Below are 26,369 nucleotides of genomic sequence, written 5' to 3' on the forward strand. Positions count from 1 at the left end.
TCACAGCTCAATGAGAGATGTTCTAGGATTTAAGTCAGTATTTTAATTGACCTTCCCATTTTGAAGGACCCCCCCTAAGCCTCTGTGTGTGTGTCCTGATAATAAAAGCAACCCTACTTGCATTTTTTCATTATAATAACAAATCACATTTCAAGTATTTTTCCCTCTGGTACAGCAACAAGTAGCTGATACTGGGCAGAAGAAAGGTATAAATTAGAATAATCACATTTGGCAGGTGTTCCTTAAATAGCATCGGTTATCAATGAAGATTCAGCAATGCTTAGAAATTTCTGTTTTTAAAGGCCTGCTCATGTCTTGAAGAGAACTCTAAAATGCATTGTTTTCCTCTAGACTATTTACTTTCCTTGGGATAGCATTTCATTTCTAGTGCTTCTGTGAGGAAGAGGTGGTTTGCTGCTTGTTTATGCAGGATATGATTAAATCATACCTGTTGCAATTAAAAGTCTGGTTATGGGCCAGCAGTTCACATCAGCAGTAATACAGAAGATGTAAGCAAAAAGGTTTTGCTTGCTATTCTTTGATGATAGAAGAAGAAAAAAGACTGAATATTCTCTCTGATGATGTATATACCTCTCATACGTAATATTTAACTGCCATAAGGATACTCATTTGGTCTTTGAGTTGAACAGCACAGTTTCATCTGAGAATCTTTTGGGTTTTAAGAGGAAAATAGTACAAGATTCAAGAGAAAGCTTCTGAAGAAAAATGTGTTTAACTTCCTTTACAGAAACATCCTGCATGTTTATATCTCAGGCCAACTGGCAAGGCAGAATGCATTACAGCTCTTGGTACGCAGGACTGGTTTGTGACTTGAGACTCTTGGGCGAGCTAATGAGAGACTTCTGAATTTCTTGGTGGCCTTTAAAGTTGCCCATAAATCCAACCCCGTTTCCTCTTTAGTGAAGGTGGGGTTTGTCATCGTCAGTGGGAGCAAACCAAACCATGAGAGACTGCTTGTGCCTAAACAAACATGGGCAGTGGTTAAGTTCAAGGGCCAAATTCCGAGCTCTTAGCTGAGGAAATAGCTGTGGCCTTGTCTGCAGAGGAAAGTTTTTACTAGTTGTCCTCTAAGCCCCACGTGGAGATATTTTTTTCAATGATGAGTGGCTTTTTTGGGTTAGCTTAAGCATTTTTCCCCAAATTGCACAAGGTAAAGAAGCAGCACATTTATTCCTGCATGACAGGTACTTGTACAAGTGTTTAAACCAATACACCACATTAATTCACTCCTTGGGCAAGTCCAGAAACCTTACCCAGATGAAGAAAGCTTGCGTCTGTAAAACTAAACATCCAACTCCTCAGTGTGGACCAAACCTACTTTTCCAAGTAATCCTTCATCTGTGGTGTGGTCAAGAGCTGCTCTGTAGTTGCTCCCCAAAAAGCCACACTCTGTGCCACTGTGCAGAACACTTTGTGATTTCTGTCATCTTGTTCAATGTTGTTTGTGTGCAGAACTGACTGTCAGTTCTCTAGCTTTAAGAAAATTTCCTGTGTTTGAAAGCTGAGTGGTTTTAGTGCATATGAAGTGCTTTAATAACTCTAGTCCTGCTAAAGCTTTGAACAGCTGATGATTTTTATGTATTTAATTTAGAAGCTGGGGTTCCACAGTGATGAGAAGGGATCTTCCTCTTTACTGACTGCTCTGAAGAAAGCCAAGGGTGCAGCAGATCCCAGCTACAGTGAGGAAACGAGGGAGTTTTCTTCAGCAGCTCCATAACCTGATGTGAGCAAAGGTTCTCTTGTGAGGGTTCCTACTCTTATAGAGCAGGAAGATGTTATGCATATGTGGCAAAAGAGGGAGGAAGGGGGAAATCTTTCCAATCCCAGCTACTAAAAGGGAGAGTATTTAAATATAGACATTAGGTGCCCAACTACATTTGGTTGCTATTTCAGTTGTATCTTACTGCATCACCACACCAGGGAACTTCAGTGACTAAAACTGCAGTGCATGTGAGAAGGTGGATGTGGGTAGAGGTTCAGTTAAATTGTTGCTCGCCTAACGTTTATTGTGTGTCTTGTTGCACTGACAACTCCAGAGAGCTCCAGACCTGCCAAGTTTTCCTTAATGAGAATCTACTGCAGAAGCCTGGAGGAAAGATCCATACCCAAACAGCAGCAATTATTCCCTGGTGAGTAAAGTCTGAGGAACAAGAAGATATTTAGCCCAAGAATTAACAATTACTCAAAAGCATTCCTTAGCCCTCTTTCCAACGTCAGCAGGAAAAAATGAAGCAATAACAGGCTAGCATAAGGGGTGGCAACTCCTGAAATTGGACAGCTGACATCAGTCGGAAAGGGGGATGTAGTGTTGCAATATATGTAGTTGGACTTGCATAGTTGAGCCAGTATTGTAACAGAGCCACTAGATGAGTCTCTTGCAGTAAATTTGCCGTGGTTTTTCACCCACTAGGTTATACTGCTGAAAGAACTTACGTGTTTTAGTCAAGAATTCATTACCTGCTCTCATGTCTTTTTGATTCAGGTAATTGCCTGCTTTAATACTGCATTTATGCTGTAGGAGCCAGATCTAATTTCATGCTAGTGATGTTGCAGATTAGCTTAAACATTGTTTAACCACACCCCAGGTCCATCCTCAAAGTAGCAGAATGCAGCAGTATTCTTTCCTTGATGTATCTTTATTTGCTTCAGCTGATTTATTTATGTCTGTACATTCCTCTTCGTGAAAATGTGTCAGTACTTTGTACTAAAATATGATAGAACAACTTTTGAATTACTTTTTAATGCTATATTTAAATGGTAATTTTAAGAACATCTTTTATAAACATGTTATGTACAATTAGCTTTATGTGTGACGTACAGAACAGGAATGCGCATGATTTAAGTCATGCATGTTTTGAGCAATGAATATGTTAACTGTTGGTTAACAGATGCTAATGTTTTAGCTTCTCTCTTCGGTGGCATCTTTCAGCTGGAAAGAGCAGCACCTGTATCTATTAATGAAGAAAATTAAGAAGAGGTCTTACATAAACTGATTTTTCACATTCTTTATTTCTGGTAAACATATGCACATCTGAAACCTTGTCTCGTATCACAGCAACTTGCTGTGCACATGAACAGTTACATGAGTAGGAACTGAGGCCATAGGGGTTAGTTGGCTTGTTCACACAGTTAGGAAGCCTGAATGGGGAATTAAACCCGGGTTTTTCTAGTACTTTTGAGCTTACTGTTGATTTAAGAGGTGGGTGTGGATCTCCCCATCCTCTTCAGCTGGTAGGAAATTGGTTCATTTGTATGTATCAGTCTGAGATACTGTTTTTTCTTGTGTTATCTGGTTCATCATGTTATATGATACTAATGAATTAGAATTTACATATCATCATAGGTCTTTTACAGGTCTTTTCCACCTTTACCTTTCTAAGAAAGTCACACAGTCTGTTTTCCTCCTGCAAGGCAGAATCACCAGTGCTGATGTTAGTCCTAGTGAATGTTTGTCCAATGTGTTCTGAAAGGTCCAATAAACAGAGGCTCTACAACTGCCAAGACAAATCCATTGCAGTATTATCCTTACTGATGGAAGGCTGCTTCCCCATTCCCTTTATGTCTTACCTGAACTCTTCTGCTGCAACTTAAGCTCATTACTGCTTCTCCAGTGTACCAAGGACATGAAATAGGGATTTCTTTTATGTCATGCTTAAAAATTACTATTCTCCTCTTCAGTTTTCTTTTGCTTAGGTAAAACCATTGCTTTCATTCTTTTTTCCATGCATCAGCTTTTAAGATGCATAGGTCTCCTGTGGCGTGCAAATGTGGAACTAGTCCAAAGGACACCAAATGATAAATGGAAAAAATTTAGATCCAACACTCATGGTCCTACTATGCTTGATCATTTCCAGACTGGTTCAACCGGTTGTCCATTCTTCTGCACAACTACTAGAGTCTTTGCAAAACACCCTATCTGTTGTTGTAAAAGCCTTTCAAGACTGATGTGATTAAATCCAGCTTCCGTAAGCATAATCTGTGGAGATGCAGCTAAGGAGAGCTCTGGCTTGCTTACCAGACTTTCCTTAACGCCTTTGGAATGTTATATCTTATTATCCCCTTACCTCTTACTTTACTTTGTAGTTGGTACTGTCCAGTGAAGTTTGGAGATCTACTTACCACCGTATAGTGTCCCTTTTCCCATAAAATCTCAAGCTGGGTATGCTTCCCAGAAGTATTAAGATACACAGTGGCATATATATATTTCAGTCATTTGTCCTTAAAATTTACTGTCAAAGCCATTCTTCTGCTGTTGGAACTGTGTTCTCATGTTTCCCTTTGTTCTGTGGGAGTTGCTAAGATTTCCCATTGAAATTTATTTTAAATGTTTGCTCTTTTGTGCAGATTCACTGCACAGTCTTGTCTCCCACAGTGTTAGATGGGTTACAATGGAGATGATGGTAACCTGGCAGTGATACAGGAGCACATTACTTGCAGCTGTAGTGAGATTTCACCCAGCATTCTGATGCAGAGTACTTCACACTTCCAAATTTATCATGCTTTTCTCTCTGTTCTTGTTGCTTGGGTAAGTATTTCACTGTTGTGTAAACCTGGGCAGTGATCTATGTGAGAACCAGGGTTCTTATTCTCCTTCCTCTTGTACATACTTACCTACCAAGCAAGCTTTTAAGCCTGGTGCATTTTTCACACTTGATAAAATGAGTCTGTTTCCATCATGTAGTGTTGTTTCTTTATAAATCTCAATACAAGTAAAGAAATTCATGTCTATTGCCAAATGTTCTGGCTGAATGCCACCCCTGGTGTTCTGGCTTCATCCAGATGATGAATGTTCCCTGTCAGCCTGCAGCCTAGTGAGAGGGGACAATGGTACAGAAATACTGTAATTATCTAATCAACTTTGCTTAGAATGTTAAGCAAATGCAATTCTTTAATACTCTGGTTTTACTATAGCTGTTAATTAACATGTGCAAATATAATTTGTATAGCAAAACCAAGTAGAAGAAACATTCACTTTTAAGTTACTTTACTCCCCTCTAGTGGTCTTATGCCATATGTACTTTTATATAACACTTTATCACAATAGATTAATATTTATAAATTTATAAATAGTTAATATTCTGTAAAAAATAAAAACAGTTCTACCTCTCCTTCCTTCTTCCTTTCTTTGTATAGAGAAACCTGTTCAGTGACTGGGACTCTTGCCAATCTAACTCTCTAAACAATGCTGGTTTTTATGTATTGGCTTTAACTGAGGGCCACACTGCACCTACAGCTTTAAAGTCAGTATGTACAGGAAAATCTTAAAGCTGTGTAGTAAGCTTCTGTTTCCTGCGCCCTCAAATCTGTTCATGAGGGGTGTTACTGTCAATGTCATGGTGACTCAAACTGCGGCCAAGGCTGCAGAAACATCAGCAGTACTCGGTCACGTCTGTAGTGCTGCTCTATGTTTGTGCTGTGGGACATGCCAGTTTTGGTGCATGTCTAGCGCTGCCTGGGCCTGTGCAAGTTGTGGGACATATGGAGACTGTCGAATGACTGGGTTCCTCCTTTAAGCTTGCCAGTTGGCCATTTTGTGTAGGATGTGGCTTCCACTAGCTGGAAAATACATGAGAACCTACAGGATCAGAATGGAAACTTCTACTTTTCCAGTAATCCCCTGGTTCTTTGCTGAAGTTGCTGATGTTGTAATCAGTGCTATACAGGTGTGCAGCACAGGCTTAATTTAGCAATAGTTAGTGGATAAGTGCTCATCTAAATTTTATTTTGCTTCTGTATTTTAAAGGTATGGAAATGACTTGCTAATACAGTGTCCTTGGAGAAGATGAGGTATCTCATAAGGTGCTTGTCTCTTCTTTTTCTGCTCAGAGAGATTATATTAAGGAAAATGTATTTAGAGGATTCAGTTTTCAGTAGCTAGCTCCTCTTTTCAAACTATTCCCTTGTAACTTTTCCATTTTCTTCTAGAATGTCTTGGACTAATGTTTGGAAGAAAAGAAAGGGGAGTAAAAGGGATCAATAAAGAAAATGTTGACAATTTTCCATTTGAAAATACAGTTCTCTTAAAATAGTTCACAAAATTGTGTTTGTCTTCATATTCAGTTATGGAAGAAAAATGAAAGCGTTCCAAGAATCAAAACATTTTAACACTATTTGAGTGAAACCTTTTGTTTTAAAGTGAGTCTTCGTTTGTAAACTTTTGCGACTCTAAAAAGTCAAAATTGAAATGAAACAGTTTAGGAGATCCAAACCTGGCCTTTTTTCCGCATGATTTTTTCTTTTGTGGAAAACTGAAGTATCTCAGTTTCCAAGCTGGAAGGAAACCAAATGTGAAAAGTAAAATCCTTCATAAAACGTAACTCCTGTCTTCCTGCTGTACTCTTATGAGAGATTATTTGCCGGTGTCAGTGATGCATGTTATAATAACCAATAGCTGGGGAAACTATTTGCTACGCTTCTCAAGATTGTTCCCTTTAGGTCATTAGCAGATAGTTCTAATAAACATGAGCTAAGCCAGTAGAGGCTTTGACTCTATTTATCACTGCGGATGTCTGAGCAGTCCCTGTGGGAAGTTGTGACCAATTCATCAGCCAGGGAGTTTAACTTGTTCTTAACTCTTCTCTCGAGCAGCAGTGTCAACAGTCCAACTAAATCAAAATCATTCATGTGTACTTATATAGGAAGCGTGTAAGATACATAATGTTGAAATAAAATTGTGTGCAGCTGTAAGAAGCGCACAAGGAGGCAGCTGATGCAGAAGTTTCTTTACTCAAACAAGCTGGCAGGGCCTGCTTTTGGGAATGCATGTGCCTGGGTAGGGAAGGATCCGCTGCTGCTTGGGGCATGCTACCTGACATTGGGCAATTCTGTAGGCAGGCCTGTCCGAGCAATGCTGTTCCAGCACTGCAGTGAGGGCACTGCCTCCCCCACCTTGTCCCTTATAATTATTCTCATCCCTTTTTGTGGTTCCAGAAGACTGAAACTTGACAAGGAAATCAGAACTTAAAAATGCAAGTGATCATGTAAAAAAGCTGTAAGGTCTGGTTATGGTGAATGAAGTCCTGGAGTCATCCTAGAGACGGACAACTTAATGCAAATGTTTCTGCCTTGCTGTCAGAGCGTCTTTCCACCACTGCTACTGTTTGCCTAGACCTGGTGTCGAATGGCATTGTCTAATTGGAGCTTGCTTTCTGTGCTTTTAGTATAGTGCAATAGGGCCACAGCCTCACTTGGGGTTTCTGAGAGCTTCTGGAGTATGAGCAACCTCATAAATTAAATCACCACACTGTCTGCTGAATGCTTTCTTGCAGAAGTGCTGGCAACTGTGGAACATATTTTGCTGATCATCTGAGGAACAGCAACTTCTACACCTGGCAGCTGTCAGACAGCATTTTCTTGAAGCAGGGCTGTCTGCTGATAGCTCAGGAGTAGGGCTGAGCAGTGCAGCCTTGGGTAGGTTTATCGCTGGGATTTGCAGATTAACACACTTTTGTACTTCCCAGCATCTTCCCTGGCTACATCCCACTTTCATTCTACATAAGTGGAAGAAGTTCCTCAGACTTTCTTTCTACTCTGGTCCTTCAATCACAGTTAACAGAATACAGAATTTAGTTCCATATGTGTTAGAAAAGCTCTCTTCTCCAGGGATTTGATTAAGCACAGGGCTAACCTTTCCCATATTATGGGTTTAGCCAGTGGCATAAATGATAATGTTTGGCTTTTTTTATATATGTTTAATCCCCCTCTCCCCTTTTCCTTTTTTCCTTGCAGATGCTATTATACAGGTTTTGACTGCAGGAAGAGGTAGGACAGCTTGTGAAACAAACCTGTCAAAGTGAGGTAAGTAGCTACCAGGGTTCCTTCAGTCAGCTTACCTTTAAAATGCAGTTTATGATACCACTGGTGGGGAGGGGGAAAAGTGGAAAAGGCTAATAAGATTTCAAATACTGAGATGCCCTCAAAAAGCAACATTTTCTAGGATTCCATGGGGAATGACCATTGCCCGCACGTGCATATCAGTGACATGCTGAACTGATACAATAGCGCAGTTGTTCTTATGACACATTTAGCTCTGAATTTGTCAGTGTTGAGCATGTGTATTAGAGCATGATACATATGCGAATTCTAAAAACTTTTTTACAAGTTGGAGTAAATTCAAAAAGCAATAATTCCTTGTTTTACACAACGCTGCCAAGAATTCTCTTTGTATTTTCATTGTGCAGGACTGAATATTTAGTCAGCAACACTGCACGGACTTGTTGCTGTTCTGCTGTTTGTGACAAAAACTCAGGCAGGTAAATAGCCTTGTGTATGGACCAGAGAATGGAGAGGACCACATATTTTGAAAAGGAGGAAAGACATGTTTGCCAATTGTGTAGAAGTAATTGTTTCTGGTTCTCCATAATGCATTAGAATTCAAGTAATATTCTATTTTCAGAAACTTCACTGCTCTAACTTAGCTTGACTGATGGAACAGTGTTCACCACAGTGAAGTCAGGGCATGCTCTCAAGTCCACTGAAATAAGTGGAAGGGAAAAAAGTTATCTCAAGTCTTTGGACTAGGTTTGTAATGCCAAAGGAAGCTTCTCCAGATCACTGCAGTGCAGGGAAGCTCTGTTTTCCCAATAGTTTATCATAAAATGTGTCCAGACTGGAGCCTCTGGAAGACTTCCTTATCTTGAAAAGGCAGCATGAATCTTATTTACATCGCCCGCTGTTTCATCCATGAAATTAGACTTCCTTCCTTTTACTGATGAACAGGAGTGGGAAAAGTCAGCCTTACTATATATCCAAATTTCTATAGACAGATAGATATAGATGTCTTTTTTTCCCAAGCGTCTCCTGCCCATGAGTATTTTTCCTTGGCTCTCCCTTGCGGGTGTCAGATGACATTTCCTCTGCTGACTGTGTGCCTGTTCGACCTCTGCTCTTATTCGTCTCCAGTTATGTGGTATTATTTTTGGTCTTGAAGGGAGTTCACAAAGCTAAAACCAGTGCTCAACATTTTCATTTAAGCTTTGTGAAGTGTCAAAACCTGCCCCTTTAAAAAAGAAATGCAGCAAGGCAATCTCTTCTGAACTCCACCCCATTCATCACAGTAATAGCAATTTTGGGTGGATCTGGTGTTGATAACTTGCAAACCATTAGGGATGTTTTAGAGGCAGTATTAAGGAAAAAAAGCTTTAAAGGTTATTATTTTTTTCAGTGCTAGAATTGCTTCCCCCATTTAAATCTTAATCTGATTAATCTGTACTGGAAACACTGGTAAAAGTTACATTTCTCACATTTCAAGTGTTCTACATTATAAATTACCATTATATCTTAATTCTCTTTGTAGGGAAGAAAAAAAGGGTTTCCAAAAACCCCAAACCACAAAAATATACAGAGCTTTCTTCCTGACCCTTCTCATTCCCACTTTGAGCCACAGTATTTGGAATCTATTGCTACTTCCTACTCAAATAGCTTCCTTAACTTCATTTGGTTACTTGTAAAATGAATATGTGTTTGAATTAGCTATAGTTGTTATTTCCTGTTTTCTTATAAAGAAAGGCAATGTGATTATTTGCATTATACATATGCTTTATAACTATCTGTTTTAGGACGCAATCAGCTTGCTGTGGGTTAAGCCAATACAGAAATGAGAAAGGGCTAATTATGAAACAAAATTAAAGTTAATGGGAAGTTTCCTACTGACTTTTGTGGGCTGAATATACCCAAATAACAATACTGGAAGTGCAAGATGTAATATAGAAAGATAAATGCATTATTAAATGGATCATGTTCTATCCAGCGTGGTGTATAAAAGACCTTGCATCTGATGGCCATTTAGAGGCAAGATGACTGGCTGCTGAAACTTACTTATGAACCTGATAAAGCAACGCCCCAGTGATTCTCATAAGTAAATTCTAATGCTTTCAACAGATGGGGTGGGGGAATCCCAAATGATTTTATACCCGGTAAGAAATTGCAGACTTTAGATGAGGTTGTCTCAATTTACTGGTATCTAGAAAACCTGAGGAAATGAAGTCAGCCTTTGGAAAGTTACTAATAAAGGAAAGTGCAGAGCAGAGCCGTACTGAACTATTCACTGGCTGGAGACTCACTACTACCATTTCTGAGTCAGCTGCGTGCCCTTGCAGTGAGGGTGGCCAACTGCATATGGGGCTGTATTAGTGGCAGTGTAACCAGGCAGTGGAGGGAAGCTGTTCTTCCCCTCCTTTGGTACTTGAAAAACTGTATCTGCAGTACTATATGCAGCTCTGGGCACCAACATACAAGAACAGAATTCAACCAAAACAAAAACCCCACTCCTAAACCCCAAAAGCATTGACATCTACAGCAAGACTGGCAGAGAGCCCCTGGGATGGTTAGGGGCTACAGCAATGCTTTCTGAGAAGAGGGTTCATTCAAACTTAGGAAGCAAAGGCTAAGGAGGATCTTACTGCTGCCTTCAGGGTATAGAGGAGGTAGAGGCTGCCTCTCCTGGATAGTGAGCAGTGGTAGGATGAGAGGCACTGGCACAAATTCTAAGAAGGAAAATTCCTACTAAGTATTAAGCAAAAATAATCACAATGAGGGTTGTAAAACAGTGGAATAGGTTAGTCCAGAAAAGTGGAATGTTCATTCTTGGAGATACTCAGAACTCAGCTGGATAGGACCTGAACAGCCTACTCTTAAGTTGGTCCTGCTCTGAGCAGGGGACTGGACCAAATAACCTCTACAAGTCCCTTCTGACCTAAATTCATCACTGATTCTATGACAGCCGTATGCAATGCTCTCATAGTGTTATTTCTCAAAGGAAAGGCCTTGCAAATGGAATGTGGTGGGTTCAGAGTCTAATCCCTGGTCTCTTTTTATCTTTTTTATTATTTCAACTGCATCATGGGGCAACTCCCGATCAACTGAGACATCTCATAGCCAGAGGAACACTGGGATGGAAAACAGAGGCAGAGACACCCAATCCCTTGCTGACACAGTGTTTGAAGGAATGTAGGGCCTGATTCAGCTCTCTTTGTTAGAGTCAGTAGGGAGTTCTGCATAAATGAGAGCTACAAGAAGAGGCTCCTAGTTACTGATTTCCACCCACTTGGAATGTATTAATTCTAATAAAAAGCTGTATCTCTTTTGCTTAGTATCTTAGCCTGAAAATTCACCCAGCAGCTGGCATTTCATGCTAAGCCTTGAAATTTGTTTCACTTTGCTTCTGAGTTTACAGGTGGGATTTAAGAGGTCATCTGGGACAAATGTAAGACTGAGGAAACTCAGTTTGCAACTGTTACTCTGGCAAGATTCCCATTGAATTTGACAGGGTTATAGCTGACAGAACGTAGTAGTATATGTATTTCCCTTTCTTGCACTAAGGCTAGATTAATTTTTTCTTTTTAAATCAAAGAAGCAAGTGCTATTGTTAAACTTTAGGTTTTCCACCTGTATGCACATAATTAAATATATCAACCTATGTATCGTGATAGACTGGGATTAACAACAAAAAATCCATTCCAGTGTATTTTAGTTGTATTTCTGTTCAACACTAGCCTTACAAAAATCAGTTGTGCTTCCCCTTCCTGGAGGACAGAAGTCATAGGATTTCTTCTGCTTAAGTTTTCTTTAGGACCCCCATGGAAAAACTGTTAATGTAATCTCATGTCTTTAGTAAATTGAGATATAATACAACAGTTTTACCCTTACAAGCTAAGGATTGATTTAAAATGTGACTTAGTTTTAGAAACCAGCTATGAATATGGTACTTCCCTAAAAATAGTACTGAGGGTATCTGAATTAGGGCATCTCTTGAATGGCCTTGTGCTTTGTCACCGATACTGAAGAATCCAGGTGTTTTAGAGGAGCAAGAACATCTGTTTTATTCTGATCTTAGAAAGGACAAATGAATTATTGTTTGACTTCTACAGCTTTTGGTGGGCTGATACCAAATTCACCTTGTTCTTGTAAATAAAGGAATTGCTTTGTTTAAAACAACACAAGTTCTGTGCCTAAACTATTCCATGCAGGCGTAAACAGGACAGATGTGTTATGAATGTGTATAAAATGTAATAGGTTTATGGTCACCTAGGATACAACTGAGATAAAATACAGGAATTTCCCCAGAAGCACATAGGCCACTAATTGTCTGAGCCAAGAGAGACTTTTTAATTCTTATAATATTATAGAAACATCACGCCACCACTTTGCGCAGTATCACAAATGATGGAGTTATATGCTCATGTAGGTTGGATTTCCTCCTTCATCATTATAAGCTCAGCTGACAGATGAAAACATCAAATAAAACAATTTGTAAAAATGAAGTAAATGTCTTCAGTGAAGTTTGTCCCCTAAAAGCTATTGTTTATGGATTTCATAGCTAGGTATCAGCTTGTCTGGCCAACCAACATTAATAAAAATGGGTGATAGCTTGTTTTATTTTCTATTTTTTATTTTTTTTTAGATTTCAACCAATTAATTGGTTGTCTGGCTATAATTACTGTTTGTGCTTTTTATTTACTTAAGAAAATACACGCACTAAAACTTTCCCACACTATTTGTTTTCATTGGCGTAATCAAGGCTTTCTTAATAAAGAAATATGGAAGATGGACATACTTATTTTTGCTTACTTGGGTTGGAGTAAATTTGCAGATCAAAAAATGCAATTAGTGAAAAAGTTCATAAAAATGGAAGTTAATGGAACTTCCAACTCCATCACAGTACCTCCAGGGATAATATTTCGGGGTTTGTTTGCAACGGTTCAAAGCAATTTGTCTAAACTGTGAAAATTCTGATAAGTGTCCTACAGGAGAAGAGGGAGGAATGTTTGCAGAAGATGAAAAGGACCAGCTTGGTAAAGGCCAGCAAGGAGGGAGACCAGTACTTCACATCACTGCTGCTGAACACAAAGATCATCAGCTCTGCAAACTTCAGCTCAATGGTTTTATGGGAATTGAAGAGCAGGACAAAGAGGTATTTCTCTGACAATCAGTTACAGTTTAATAATTTAACGACTTGCATAAAATGATTTGTGTACCTGATGTTGATAAGCACAGAGAGGTGCACTAAGACATAGCTAGCAAGGAGAATTTATTTTACCAGAGAAATGTACTGGGCTTGATATAAAGTGTGTGTATGTGGTTATGTAAATGTTTAGGATCACGGCTTCCAAGTTCATACCTAACTGCAAAAGGTGGTTCATGTTTTATCTGTCATTCCCTGATAAGAGGAAACTACCTATAAGTATCCTCCCCTAATTTTTGGGCCCTGCCACCACAATCTATGCCATCTACATGCTCCAAGATACAGCTATAAGATCCTCAGTATCATCTGGTGAATCAGAATCAGAATTGTGGAAAAATTGTGGCTTAAGTGTTACAGCAAATTCCGCTATGCATGTAGCAGTGATGTTGTATGCCGTGTTCCTGGTGTCGTTTATTTCTGGGTGTGATTCCAGGGTTTGATGAAGGAGCTAAAATGCCAATGAGCTTCTGGATCTCAGTTAATCTGAGAGCTCATCTTTGTGTTTGTCATGGGAGATGGTGATCAACTGGGTCATCGAAATTGCTTCTTTGGGTTTTTTCTTCCCTTCAGTGAAACTTCTGAGTGGATGACAAGTGTTTTGAAGGCCATATAGGAATCTGTTTGTCCAGATGTTCTTCAGAGTCCAGATGTTTGTAAAGTCTCAAGTGGCTGTGGGAAAGCATGTGGATGACCCTTATTAGTAGCTCTGTTCAGCAGCAGAGAGCAAAAGTTGTTTTAAGTCTTTTGCTTGTGACAGTGTATTCTTCTAGTGGTTTGAGAGCCCAGGTGGGTGCTATTTTAAAGTTGTCAACAATTTAAGTACTTCTAATATATAAACATATACTTTAAACTGGAACAGCAGAAGTTGATGATGTGCTACATATTTCACTAGCTTAATTAACGGACAGCCCACATACCATGTAACATTATTTCATATAGTGTAATCCGTATTTCTGCAACCATGCAAGATATCAAATAATATGTCATAAAATGTCCTAAAAGATATGAGAGAATCATCCCATTAACCTGTGACATAGACTGGATATTTTTCTGGTAGCTCATCCAGAAAACTAAAGCGGTTGAAACAGAAACTGTCGACACTAAAAGAATGTTTGAGTAAATAGTAACGCAGAATTCCTTTCGTAACTCGCTTTTGTTTACTGCTAAATTCTATCTTCACATCATAAACATAATTAATTAGTAAACATCCAACAGCATTTTTTTTGCAGTGGCTTGGTTTGAACATATTTACCTTCTACATTTACTAAATAAATGTTTAGATTTTGCTGTACATATAGGTAAGAGTGAAGGAAGAGAATTGTATATCAATGTACAGCATGTCTGAGATTTCTTAATAGCAGGGGCAGTTGCTACCACCTTTATCCTGGTCTCTTTTAGTTTCTGAGCAATTTTAATTTGCCACTGCAAAAGAAATACAAAATCCTTTGTCCAGTGCTAGGTTTTCTCTTCAACAAGCATAAGCAGAGAAAAAATAGTTCCTATCTGTGGTAGACAAACAAGAAAAACTGAAAAATCAAACTACTCCTTTCTTGTGCCAGTATCTCATAGTATTTCACTGTACATCTATGTTTCACCTGTATATTAAGTGTCTGTCTGGAAGTTTTCAGATTAAATTCTTGAATGGTGCCATTGGAATGGTCAAATGGACTGTTTTGTAATTTGCAGAATCCACCACTTTGCTTGATGATAAAAATCAGCCAAAATTATTACACTGCTGTTACTGTGCTGATCACACACAAATACAGCATCTCCTGTACTAGTTTAAATACTTCTATGTACCTTTAGAAGGATAATGCATATTTACACACAATATAAAAATTACTGTAATTGATTTAACTATGTATTTCAAGTAGCATCTGTCACATTTTGTGTCAATGTTACATTTCAGCTGTAAACACAGATTGGTACTAGGAAATCTTACATGGTGCTTCCTTTTTTTTCCCCTCATACTGAGTTAGTGGTTCACATTACACCATGCATTTATCTTTGGGCAAGGTGGTTTGGAAGCTGCTGTGCATGGGTGGTCAGCTGCCTGCTCATAAAACTGTGCAGCTGAATTCAATAACACAGTCCCCTTCACTATCAGAACCTGCCTGAAAGTAACAGAAATGAGAATACCTGCACATTAGGAAATCCAGCATTTCTGCCAAAATATTTGTAAGTGAGGAGCAGCAGAATGCATTTCTCTTTTCAGTTTAATAGGCTTTTTTGGTTTTGTACTCTCTGTGTATGTTGAAATGGGATAATCCTAGTACAGAGCTACTTGCCTGGAGTATATACTCTCTGTTTGATTTCCAATTACTGACTGTCTTCTCCTCACCCCAAATTATTCAAGTATAAAACTTCCTACCTTTCAAGGGGTGGGATAGCAATTTGCTCTTCAGGATTTCCAAATCATTCCAAAAGCATAAGTAAAAACTGCAGGGCTTTTTTTTTTCTTGTTTTCCTTACTAAGAAAGAGGCATGCATTTGTTCTGGAGCTGGCTGTAGGGATTTAGAAGTAGGTACGGAACAGCTCAGTGCCTTGGTGTCTGCGCCATACTAGTTCCTAGAAAGTGTATTCTTCATCCTGCAGCAGCCTCTAAGGTAAAGCCAACATCGATGCTGTTTCTCCTTATAAGGGAAACGGATACTATTCTGATTTTTATTTAAGCCGTTATCTAGATGCGAAATGCTGCACCTCTAGGGCTTGTGTATATACGTATTTAGACGGAGGCATAGGAGTCCACCTCCCTCAGCTCCCCGCCGGTCCTGTGTTACGCGCTTACTCCGCTGCTCAGTCCACAGCGCTACCGCTTCTGCCTCCGCGGGCGCCGGGAACCCGCGGGGCGCCCGAGCAGGCGCGGCTGCCCGGCCGCAGCGTTCCCCTCACCCCCGGGCAGGAGCGCGGCTCCCTGCGTGCCCCTCGGGCAGCGCATCCCTGCCCGACCACAGGTGACCCGCTGCGGGGCTCACAGGGCCCTCCCGCCGCATCCGCCTCGCGGGCACGGCTCGGACCCCCAGGACGGCGGGTCGGGGGTGGGGGGAACGTTTTTATTCACCTCTCTCTCGCGAGAAAGTGCTGCATGGGCGATACTTGAAGAGGAGGGGGGGGAGAGAGGAGGGGAAAAAGGAGGAGGAGAAGGAGGGAGGGAGGGGGCAGCTGGAGCCGCAGCTGGAGTAGCGGTGGGTGCAGCGGCCGCAGCTGGAACAGCAGCGGGAACGGCAGCCGGCGGCGGCGGCTCCAGCGGGTGCGCGCCCCTCGCAGCGGGCTTCACCGGGGCGGGCGGGCTGGGCTCGGGGCTCCCTGCCCGCGGCGCGCCCCGGCTGGGCGCTGCGCTCCTGCAGCCGCTGCTCGCAGCGGTGCCCGGCTCGGGGAGCCGGGGAGGGCTCATGCCCGGGAGGTGCTTCCAGTCCCGGAGCGGCTCCGGGAGCGGTGACGGCTGCCGCGGGCTGCCCGCTGCGGGAGCGGGAGTCCCCGCGGATGCTGTTGGAGGGAAGGTAGAGTCCGCGCGGCTCCGGGCAGCCCCTCGCCATCTCCCGCGGCCGCCGCCTCCCGCCGGCCGGGCTAGCGCCGGGCTGGCCGGGGGCCGACGGCGCCGGGGCGCGGGGGCAGGCGCCGGGGGGCGCGGAGCGGCCGCGCCCGCTTTTTCTCGGTCCCTAACTCCCCCCCTTTCTTCCCTTTTATCCCCTTGCAGCTCGCCTTGGAGAGGCTGGTCGGAGACAGGGCGGCGGGGACCGGCGCACTTCGGCGGCGGAGAGGAGGCGGCGGCCGGTCGCAGCCCGAGGACTCGGGGGACGCGATGTGGCGGGGTCGCCTGCTGGGGATCGCCCTGGGAGTTGCCGTGCTGTGGATGTCCCAGGCGGGCGCCGCCGCCGCCGGGCACGCCGAGGGGGTGAGCAGCGCCAAGGAGAGCAGGGCCAGCCGGGCCAAGAGGCGAGGGCAGGGCGGCGGCGGGCACGACGCGCTCAAAGGGTAAGTGCGGGGCCGGCCCTCCCGGGGTGCGCGGTGCGGGGAGCCGCGTAGAGCTGTATGTGTGTGTGTCCGTGCGTCCATGTCCACCGCCCCTTTGCGGTGGGACCTGGCGGGGGAGAGCTCCCCGATCCCCCGTTGGGGCTGCCCCTGCCGAGGGACAGGGTGAGTTGGGGGCGCCGGCGCTGCCCACAGCATCCCGCGGGGCTGGGTCCCCTGCGTGCTGCAGCCTTACTTCGCCTTTGGCGGGTGATGCTTGGAGAGGATAAGCCGCTGCAGCTCGGAGGTTGCAAATTTAGTTTCTAGGAAGGCCGTAGCTAAAGGCACACTGCGGGCGTGTGCATTCCTCCCGCGTCCCGTACTTCTGCTTTGCATAAAGCAGAATAGCGATGAGGCCCGGAGACCGCAGCGTGCCCTTTCCATTAGCTGCCCTCTTCCATCACCACTTTAAACTTTTTGAGATGTGCATCTTTCCTGCACTCAAGCGGACCGACTTTGCTTATTTGGTGTTGCTTGTGACCTGGGGAAATCAGAGGGGAAGAAGAAGGACCTTTTTTTTTTTTGTATCAGAGCTATCTACAGGCATATAAAAGTTTAAAATCATTATGACACGTTGTATGTACTTAGTAAATTGTTTCTTTTTAAAGGGTAAATCTGTATCAGGCGAACTTTTCCCAGTTCTCATGGAACACCTTTCCAATGCAAAAGTATGTTTTTAAGTTGGCTGAAAGACATTGCATGTGTGTGCAGTTGAAAATGTAGTTCTCTGTAAAGGGGAAAAGCTTGCAGTGTTGGCAGAAAAAAGGGGGTTCCTATTTCAGGTGTTCCGATGCACCTTTTCAGCCCATAGCCAGATTTTTCAGTCATCAGGCAGAGGGCAGCTGTAGCAAACATGATATGGAGGTAGTTATCCTTCAGTAAGGGATGCAAGCTATTTTCTTTCTTTTTCTGGTTTCCTCAAAAAGGAGCTGTTATAACTTTATTGTTAGAGGCCTTGGTGTATATGCTTTAGTTTCTTTGTAACTTCCTCATACTTGTATAGTACTTTTTATTTATATTCAGAATTGCAATGTTGGCACTTTCTTATGCTGCCTGATTGGAAAAGGCTGATTTTTTAGGTCACCATGTTGCAAAAAATGGATGCAAGCTCTTTTTTTTTTTCAAGGGTCTGATTCTGTATTTCATTTCCTTATACCTAGTCACAAGAGAAATACTGAACAAAGCAGATTCTTCTTGTGACAAAAACTAGGAGGTGAGGAGGATGTACAGTAAAGTTTGTAGGACTAATTGCAAACAGTAAAAGATGATAAGGAAAAATATTTCTCAGAAGGTGCCTTATTTTATAGGATGTTTTAATAAACTTTCTCATTACAGAAAGTGAAAATCACCATTTTCTGACCAGTGGGACAGAGTATGCCAGCTAGCACATGTGTGCTGACTTAACGGACTTTGTGGGAGTTAGAGGCACATTAGCTAGGGATAAAGTGTCTTTGGTGAATGCAACTGTTGCTCTAAAACTGTGCTGTTTAGACAGTAGTAATAGTGCATGAAGAGGTGATGGTTCAAGTGTTAATTATTTTTGGAATCTAAAATGGATTAGTGTAAGTAGTTTGTCTTATGAGTTGATTCTTACGTTTAACAGAAGCCTTCCATATTTGTGTACTTTGCAATGATTTATTGTGTATTATCTATGAGTTACATATCTACTTAAAATTCTGCAAATCTAGACATAATGGCAATATAAATTTTAAGTATTTTATATCTTAGTCAATAATTTTGAATATCACAAATCTGAAAGAGTGCCTTTGGGAAGCAGGTTCTTGGCAAGGATATAATAATATACAGTAAAGACAAAACAAGTTACTAGTTTGCTTACATGTTAGACCTTTTTCTGTAACTCTCATTTGAGGCTGAGGGTAGGGTTCCCAACTTGTTTGCCGGAGATCGTTAACACAGTCATCTTGATCACTGTTGGGTGATGAATACTCCTGGATATTTCCAGTTTAGAAACACTTCCTTAGGTGTGGTACTGAACTGTACAATATGGGTAAAAAGAATTGTCATTTCAGCAGACAAGGTTGGAACTAATTCTTTGGAAAGCCAGATGGAAAACATATTTTGCATGTACAGGAACTGTATATGCATTAGACAGGGAGAATTCATGGTTACTGAAGGGCTAAACCACTAAAAATATGATTTCACAAGAAGACATACTGTTTTTTTAACTTGTTCATCAGTACAAGCACATTTGGGAATCTGAGAGCTGTAACACAAGTCATAACAGATGCTGGGAAACTTTATTTTCATGTTATTGTAGTTGACTAGGACTTTTTTGCAATGAACTCTTGCTCTGTAAGAAGCAAGGGGATATGTTTTTGGAGAAAACCCTTTACATTTAGACTTCATGTGTATTTCAATGTAATGACTATTGAAAGCCTCTTAGCATTTAAAAGTGCTGAGGCTAGTCTTAGTGTGCATATTGGTCTTGTATGTTAAAATGAAGAACTCTAAGATCTGTTTCATTTTTCATTATTTTTCTCACTTAACATTTTTTTACTGCAAGCTGTTGATTGCAGAAGATGTTTGCTTTTGTCCTTATGACCTCTGCCTCCTTGTTTGTGCAGTGAGCTGTCTGAACATATAACATGATCTAGAAGTATATCTTAAGTTTAATAATTAGAAATCATGAAGTGCCTTTTATGTGCTTATTTTAAGACTTCAAGCTTGCTGCTCATGTAGATTAAATTGCTCCAGCTCTGGAGCCATTAGCAATGTAGTCCTTGTAATGTTTGGTCTAAGACAATGTATATGTATGTGCTAGTGCTTCTAAGTGATCAGAAAGCAATCAGAATAAAGGCAATAATTATTTGAAAATATAACTAGATTCTCCATTCATGTTGCTGGAATCCATTGTGATTCAGCAAGTTAAAATAATAAGCTGTTACTGAGACACCATTAAATGTCTTAAGTATAGCATCAACTTCTGAAGAAATAAGCCTTACAAAACTGGCCATGGATGGGAAGTTCCTTGTAAACACAATGTACTTGAAGTCAACCATTTATATGTGCTTCTGTCATTTGAATATAAAGTAAACAAAAAAGATTTGCTGGTGATTTGATTGGTACTTGACTGAGTACAAGAAGTATTGTGTTTAAAGATCTTAGAATTAATTAGGATTTCCCGTTTTCTGAGGATGCTAGACAAAGACCTCAAACTCTAATGAGGCTCAGTCAGTACTTAATAATACTTTAAGCAATGTTTATTGTGTTTATTAGTCTTTTCTCAGTATAATGGTCAAAGAAAGCAATTATTTGCCTAACCAATAGGTCAGCAGAAATTTTAAAAGAACCAAAATTTCGTCCAGATAGCTGCATTGTGATGTGACTCTAATTAAGAGACTAATTAAATGCATTTGTGCAAGAACAATTTAATTTCTTTGTTTTTATTAAGTTGAAATGATAGTGAATATTGCAGAACAGAATAGTTGGCTCCAGAATGATTCATAGAACTCTTGGAGTAAAGCTATTCAATAGGGGGTTGCATGGGTTTTTTTTTTGGACCAGTTTCTTTTGGTCATCTTAAATAAAGTCCACAGGTTTACCAGTATGCTTACATGGAGAAGCTTGGTTGGATTTGACCCTTTTTATGCATCACTGCCTTCTGAAATAAAATAAATCGTATAAATCTATAGCATAATTCCAGTACTCAACTATATAATTAAGGCTTCTGGTTTTCATTTTAAACCAATATTTACCACTAAGAGCCTGCTGAAGAAAAGCAGACTTTCTGCACCAGTAAATATTGGTTTATACTGAAGAACCGCAAACATTTTTCTTACCGCTTTTGGCCTACACACCTCTGGCCAGCTGCTGTTGCCACACCTTGTCAGTGTCCCTTTCTGAGCAGGAGGCAGCCTGAACACTTGGGAATAAAAATCCTAATTAAAAATAGAGGCAAGATGCTTAATACCTCATGTGCTGGAGCACTCACCTGGCTTCCTCTGCATCTTACAGGGTAAAGTCTATGTGGAGGATGAAGAACTTTAATGCCAGTGCATCCTGATGTGAAACCTGAAGTCCTTGGCAGCCACTCATAGTGTTAAGATTCTGTCCTCTGAATTTATTTGCTGATGGCAAACTACATTATCCTTGGACATCTGGTTCTAGAGTGAAATGAGTTCATAGGTCTTGGCTCTGTGACTTATGTACATGTTTCTTTCAGTAGGACTGCATGATGCGGTTTGATGTAGGTGTGACTTTCTCTGGGGAGCAAGATGTATGGATTAGTAGCAGGGAAAGCAGACAGAATCAAGCAAGAAGCCAGCACAGAATCTGTTCTGTGACTGGCAATAGCTGTTATTAACACTTGCTGAAGGGCTAATATTTAAAGAGGGAATAACACACTATTTTCAGTTCTCATCATATAGATGTCTTCTCCTGGCTACCACAATAGGTTTTAGTTATGTTTTGTAATATACTTGTTTAAATACAATATGGAATTTTTTAAAACACATTTAATGAAAGCTGTCTGGTAATAGTCTGCCCTGGATTGCTTTATCTAGAGCCAGTAGCAATGCAAAGCTCCCGTGCTAGCATTCTTGTTATAGTTCCATGTTGTTCTTCAGCCCAAAGGAAAACAGTAAAAAGTAAATAATCTTCAGGCTTAGTCCTTGTACTCTACACTTAGATTTCCAAATCCTGTCATTCGGACAGGATCTCTTTAAAAAGCATGGCTTTAATCCCAATTCTGGTTTATAATTTATAGGGATAGGCTTCTGGGGCTACGTAGTTTGTAGGGCAGGATTAGAACTCGATTAATTTTGGGTATGCCAGTGGGAAATTATCCTATGGTTAAGACTTTTGGTGGGTATTGCTGTAATCTGTCTTACACTGGTGTTTTAGGCACATGTGACTCTGTTACAAACTGTTTAGCCTGTCTTCTCTCTGTGATCTTTTCTCATATTATATTGTAGCTGAACACAAATGGTTTAGAAGTGCCACATGTCTGTTGTTTGAAATTTGAATCAGACCACTACCTCCCCAAAAATGTATTAGAGAAATGCTTTTTTTTTCCCATTTGATGATAGTAAGTCAAAAATAGAACAAACAGAGGAAAAAGGCCACAATAAACAGTGTAGCAGCATTCTTGAGGTACTGTAAAATTGGCTTGGGGGACTCCAGACGAAGCAGGTTTCCTACCACCAGACTCCGTTTTGCCTAGATGACATGTTGAGGATCAGGATGGTAGGATTGGATTCCTTTCCTCTCCTCTTCTATTTATTACTTTATTTATTTATTTATTTTGGTCTACATAGCTCTTGGCTCTTTCAGGCTGGCCTGATATGCTGACCCAGATGCTGCAGGATAGGTCACAGCCGGCCTGTGAGGGTTTGTACTTTGTGTACAGAGTGTATGGAGGATTTCACATTGGGTTTGCCACATCCACCCAGAGGGGTCCTATGTAAGGCTGACTGTGGCTATGACTTAATTGCTTGGCAGGTTAGGAACAGATTTATGCTGCAGCTCTTATTCAGAAAATAAGAGATGTCATGGATTGAGCTTTGTTTCCTTGTGTGATCATTTTCTGCTGTGGATTTATGATGGAATCGTCTAATCTTTTGTGTTGTCTTTCAGGAGACTTCAACTTTCTGATGCCAGTTTGTTGGTGTTCAGTTGAACTTCTATTAAGGGGGGGACGGTCTTCAGAAACTGGAGGCATAAAGGGTTGGGGGGAAGAACAGCACCTGCAGAGCGTGTCTAGTTGTAGCAGGGTACAGTAATTTGCAGGTTGCAGTGCAGGCTTCCAGATAGAATTGTTTGGAGGAGGCAGAAGAAGCCTCCAGCATGTGCCTGGGATACTAACCACAGCTGCACTTTCCTCTATCAAGAGCCCACTTAAGGTTTATGAAAGTAGACTTCTCCCTTCTTGTTAGCCATCACAGGATACATTTTGTTCAGTGGTGGTTCCAAAAGTTGTTCACCAGATTCAGTCTGATCTGGTTTATGTTTGCCACCTTAACTACATAAGCTACTACACTGTGTGCAACTTCACACTGCTGTGCCAGAACCTTTGGGGCTATACTGGGCTTGAGGATGCAGAATTGAGGTAAGCATAGGGCTGCTCTCAGTTTATTTGGGAGCAATGGGAGCATCACTGGGTTAGGGTTTGGCAGGAGCAGTCCATCTGTCAGCTTCATTTACAGTGATCCTTATTGAATAAAACTGCAGCTTCTGTTTTTCCTGTATGCTTATTTTTGTTTCCTGTGGTGTGTTTTTCAGCAGTGCTGCTCACTTAGGACAGTCTATTTCACTGTCATTTAGCTTCCATCCTGCAAACTTGAATGTTTTATATATGAACTTCAATACAGGTTATGACGAAGGTCACTTTAAATACGTTCATGGACTCGGCAGCTTGTGATTACTAGAATAGTACGACACAGAACACAAGACCCAAGCTATCTAGGCACATCAATCAGCAGGGAAACTTACTCTTGGTAAAAGTGTAGTAGATATTGGCTAATAGGTGGCCATCTCTACTTCAGACTTTAGCTAGGGATCTTGGAAAGTTTACTTATGGAAGTAGGAAGAAATTAATCATTAGCTTTTTTGTTTTCCAATAAAATCACCTTCGATCTTGTTTCTCTTCTTCATCTCCCTGCGGAACCCTGCAGATGAAGAGGATATAGATACATGTGTGTCACTTTGGTCTTGCTCCCCAGACTCAGTAAATATTTTTGTAGAATGGAACAATTGTGGCCTGGAGTGTTTCTGATTAACCATCACACTGTGCTGGAAAATGTATTTGTAGCATTTTGCTCTTGTATTGTGGATGTCTCCTTTCGTTGTTTTCTCATCCATTCTGACTTCCCCACTTTGGTTTTATTTATTAATTTTTTTAAGGCCCATGCCAAGGTTGGTGTGCAGGTAGAGGCATGAGAAGAATAATTTGGTTTTGTTGCATTTAAAGAGCCTAAAGAAGTTGGGCTCATCTTTGGCAGGTATATTGAGAGGTAAAATGTAGCCTGTTAAATGAAAACCTGTGCCTTCTGGTTTTGCTTATAGATCTTCCCTGAAGTATGAAGGAGTTCCAGCTTTTATCTGGAAGAATACTTTGAATGTTGACTTGCTGGAGAATCTGTTGTTTTCGTTTTCTACTTTTCATTTTATGAAATGATTCATGACCATTAAAACCTCAGAAATACCAAAAGAAAGCCACAGTTCTTTTGTCTACAGCCTTAATCATTTTCATCCTCTTTTTTAAGAGGATGAAAACCCTCTCTCTCGTTTTGCTGGAGGACATCAGAATATCCAGTGATGTTCAGCTGAGGTTTCAAACTAAAATTTCTTTCCTTTCAGGAACATTTTCCCCTCTTTCTTTTCTCCTTTGTTTTTCCCTCGGATATTTCATCTTTTTCTTTTCCCTGTATACAGAGTGTATTACCAGCAGCTGCTAGGGATAAGGTGCACTAAAACAGTGGGTTCTGTATCAGCAGGGTTTTCCTGTTGCCTTATGATAGACATGCTGGTAACCGCCCTTTTGCAAACACAGAATCACTGTTCCAGCAAGGAGAGGGAAGAGAGTAGGACACAGTGTGTTGTGAGGGGAGGGGGAGAAATGCTTCTGTCTTACAAAATAAAAAAACTAATCTTCCAGTAGCCTAAGGGAAAGCAGTTTAAAATACAAATTAATGGGATTGCTTAATACCTAAGGGCATTCACAGACAAGTATCGATACAAATTCAGCCTTGTGAGACTCCCTAAGTGCTTGCATTTGCTCCAAGGTGGGGACAGTGGGCAGCACCAGTTTACCCAGCAGCCTCTGTGAAAGCCTGGACAAGCAGCTGGCTAGCCTTAGGGCTTGACTGCCCAGTGTGCCCCACACAGTCCTTGCGCTGCTGCTCGCTCTGCTTGGTGCACAGCATGGGCTGGCAGAGGTCCTGAGTTTGCCTGTGTGCTTTATCTTGGGAGACTGTTAGAGGTCCACCTTAACCAATAGCCATCAACAGGTACATGGTGAATGTGAGAAGTGGTGCTGGAGGTGTACACTGTTTCCCCAGGTGAAGTGACTAAGAGCTAAGCATTGGCCTAGCCCACAGGTGTATCTGTTTCCTGTGGGATGCTATTTAGTGCCACCAAGATAGAAAGACTGATTTCTTATCTGCTGAATGTGCTTTGGGGTTTTCTGTTACTTGCTTTTTCTTTGTAGTTTTGTTTGTTTGTTTTAAGGAAGTATGTGCTGGATCCCTCCTGTTTACCAGCTGTGCTGGCCTGGCCTAACAGATAGTTTTTGTGTTGGTGTACATGTACTTTACATGTCTTATACAGCCACATGGGTCGGGTGTTGAACTGGACCCATTGGCATTCTCAAGTGAAACAATGAGAGAATATGAGCCAGAAACGCGTCTGTCCCTGGCTCTGAATAAGAACAATGCCTGGCTGTCAGGTTAGATGAGTCTGTCCCTGCGAAAGACACAGTCAGATTTTCAGAGCAAGTGCGGAAGAATTCACTTAATGTCAAATGCTGTTGTTGGATTGCTGTATTTAGCTGTCACAGTGTGATGGGAGTTGGGGTTAGAAAAGTGTTCAGTGTTTCTGCAGGAAACTTGCATGTCAGTTTGAACTCTTGACTTGCACATAGGCCAGAGCCAAAGATACCCGTAGAGCTGCTCAGCATGTTATTTTTTCGGTTGAACTGAGCCAGGACTCTGGGACAGCGGTATCCCTACTGTCAGAGTGAGAAATAGTTATCATATTAGGCTCTCTGCATGGCACAAACATCAGGCTCGCTTAGTGCATGGTAAAAATGAGTACATCAAATGCAATCCTTTGGATATAAAAAACCCTGGTTTGCTTAAAAATGCTTGCTTATCCTTTATAGGATAATAGAAGCTAAATTTTGTGTTTGCTCACAGAGTCTGGAATAATTTCCTGGATTTTCTTTTTATGTGATCGAAATAAATAGCTTCAAGAATCCTTTTAATAAATCTTCTCTGAATGATGAAAAAAGGGCAGTGACTAAGAGCATCCTGTTTTCTAAAATTTATCTAAACAGCAGAGAAGCAAACCCTGTTTAAATTATTTGGGGTACCTGGAAACGCACATTAAATGCAGATGTGTGTCTGTGTTTTGTGCTCTATCCCATCCACATAGTTCACTTTCTGTTTGTGGCTGTGCTTACTGGAAGTTGTGAGGTCATATGCAGAGTGGTTATGTGTCAGGGTGGCAGGTGGCTTGGGAAGGCTGCCCATCACATGCCCTAGCTGTTAGCTGCTGCATCCCATGGGGAACCAGACCTTCCCTTCCCAGTTCTGCTTTGCTTGCTGCTCCCTGGAGGAGTGGGTAGGCACCAGTGTTAGCAAAAGGAGATGCTTTTGGTATTGAGTTCTAATTTGTCCACCATATACCTGACTTCTG

The 26,369-nt window shown here is 41.3% G+C and overlaps 1 protein-coding gene and 1 long non-coding RNA gene across 3 annotated transcripts in view; both read left to right on the forward strand.

Annotated features, from left to right (window-relative positions):
* Positions 1–1,457: 1,457 nt before the first annotated feature.
* LOC133265936 (uncharacterized) lies at positions 1,458–13,066 on the forward strand. Its single transcript, XR_009742187.1, has 3 exons — positions 1,458–2,150; positions 7,750–7,818; positions 12,758–13,066. It is a non-coding gene; the product is annotated as an uncharacterized LOC133265936 (long non-coding RNA).
* Positions 13,067–16,143: 3,077 nt separating this feature from the next.
* FBN1 (fibrillin 1) overlaps positions 16,144–26,369 on the forward strand; it is a 152,253-nt gene continuing 142,027 nt past the window's right edge. Inside the window, exons 1-2 of one of the 2 annotated variants that reach the window (XM_061446884.1) lie at positions 16,144–16,233; positions 16,681–16,958. In XM_061446884.1, coding sequence (XP_061302868.1) covers positions 16,786–16,958 — 173 coding nt within the window. In that variant the 5' untranslated portion in view covers positions 16,144–16,233; positions 16,681–16,785. Of the gene's footprint in view, positions 16,234–16,360; positions 16,484–16,680; positions 16,959–26,369 lie in introns of those variants that run through there. The other variant, XM_061446885.1, reaches the window with a different exon arrangement.

This window comes from Pezoporus flaviventris, unplaced genomic scaffold (assembly GCF_033815535.1).
Source record: "Pezoporus flaviventris isolate CSIRO_AGI_PZ_B2104156 unplaced genomic scaffold, CSIRO_AGI_Pfla_v1 ptg000006l, whole genome shotgun sequence".
Lineage (NCBI taxonomy): Eukaryota > Metazoa > Chordata > Aves > Psittaciformes > Psittacidae > Pezoporus > Pezoporus flaviventris.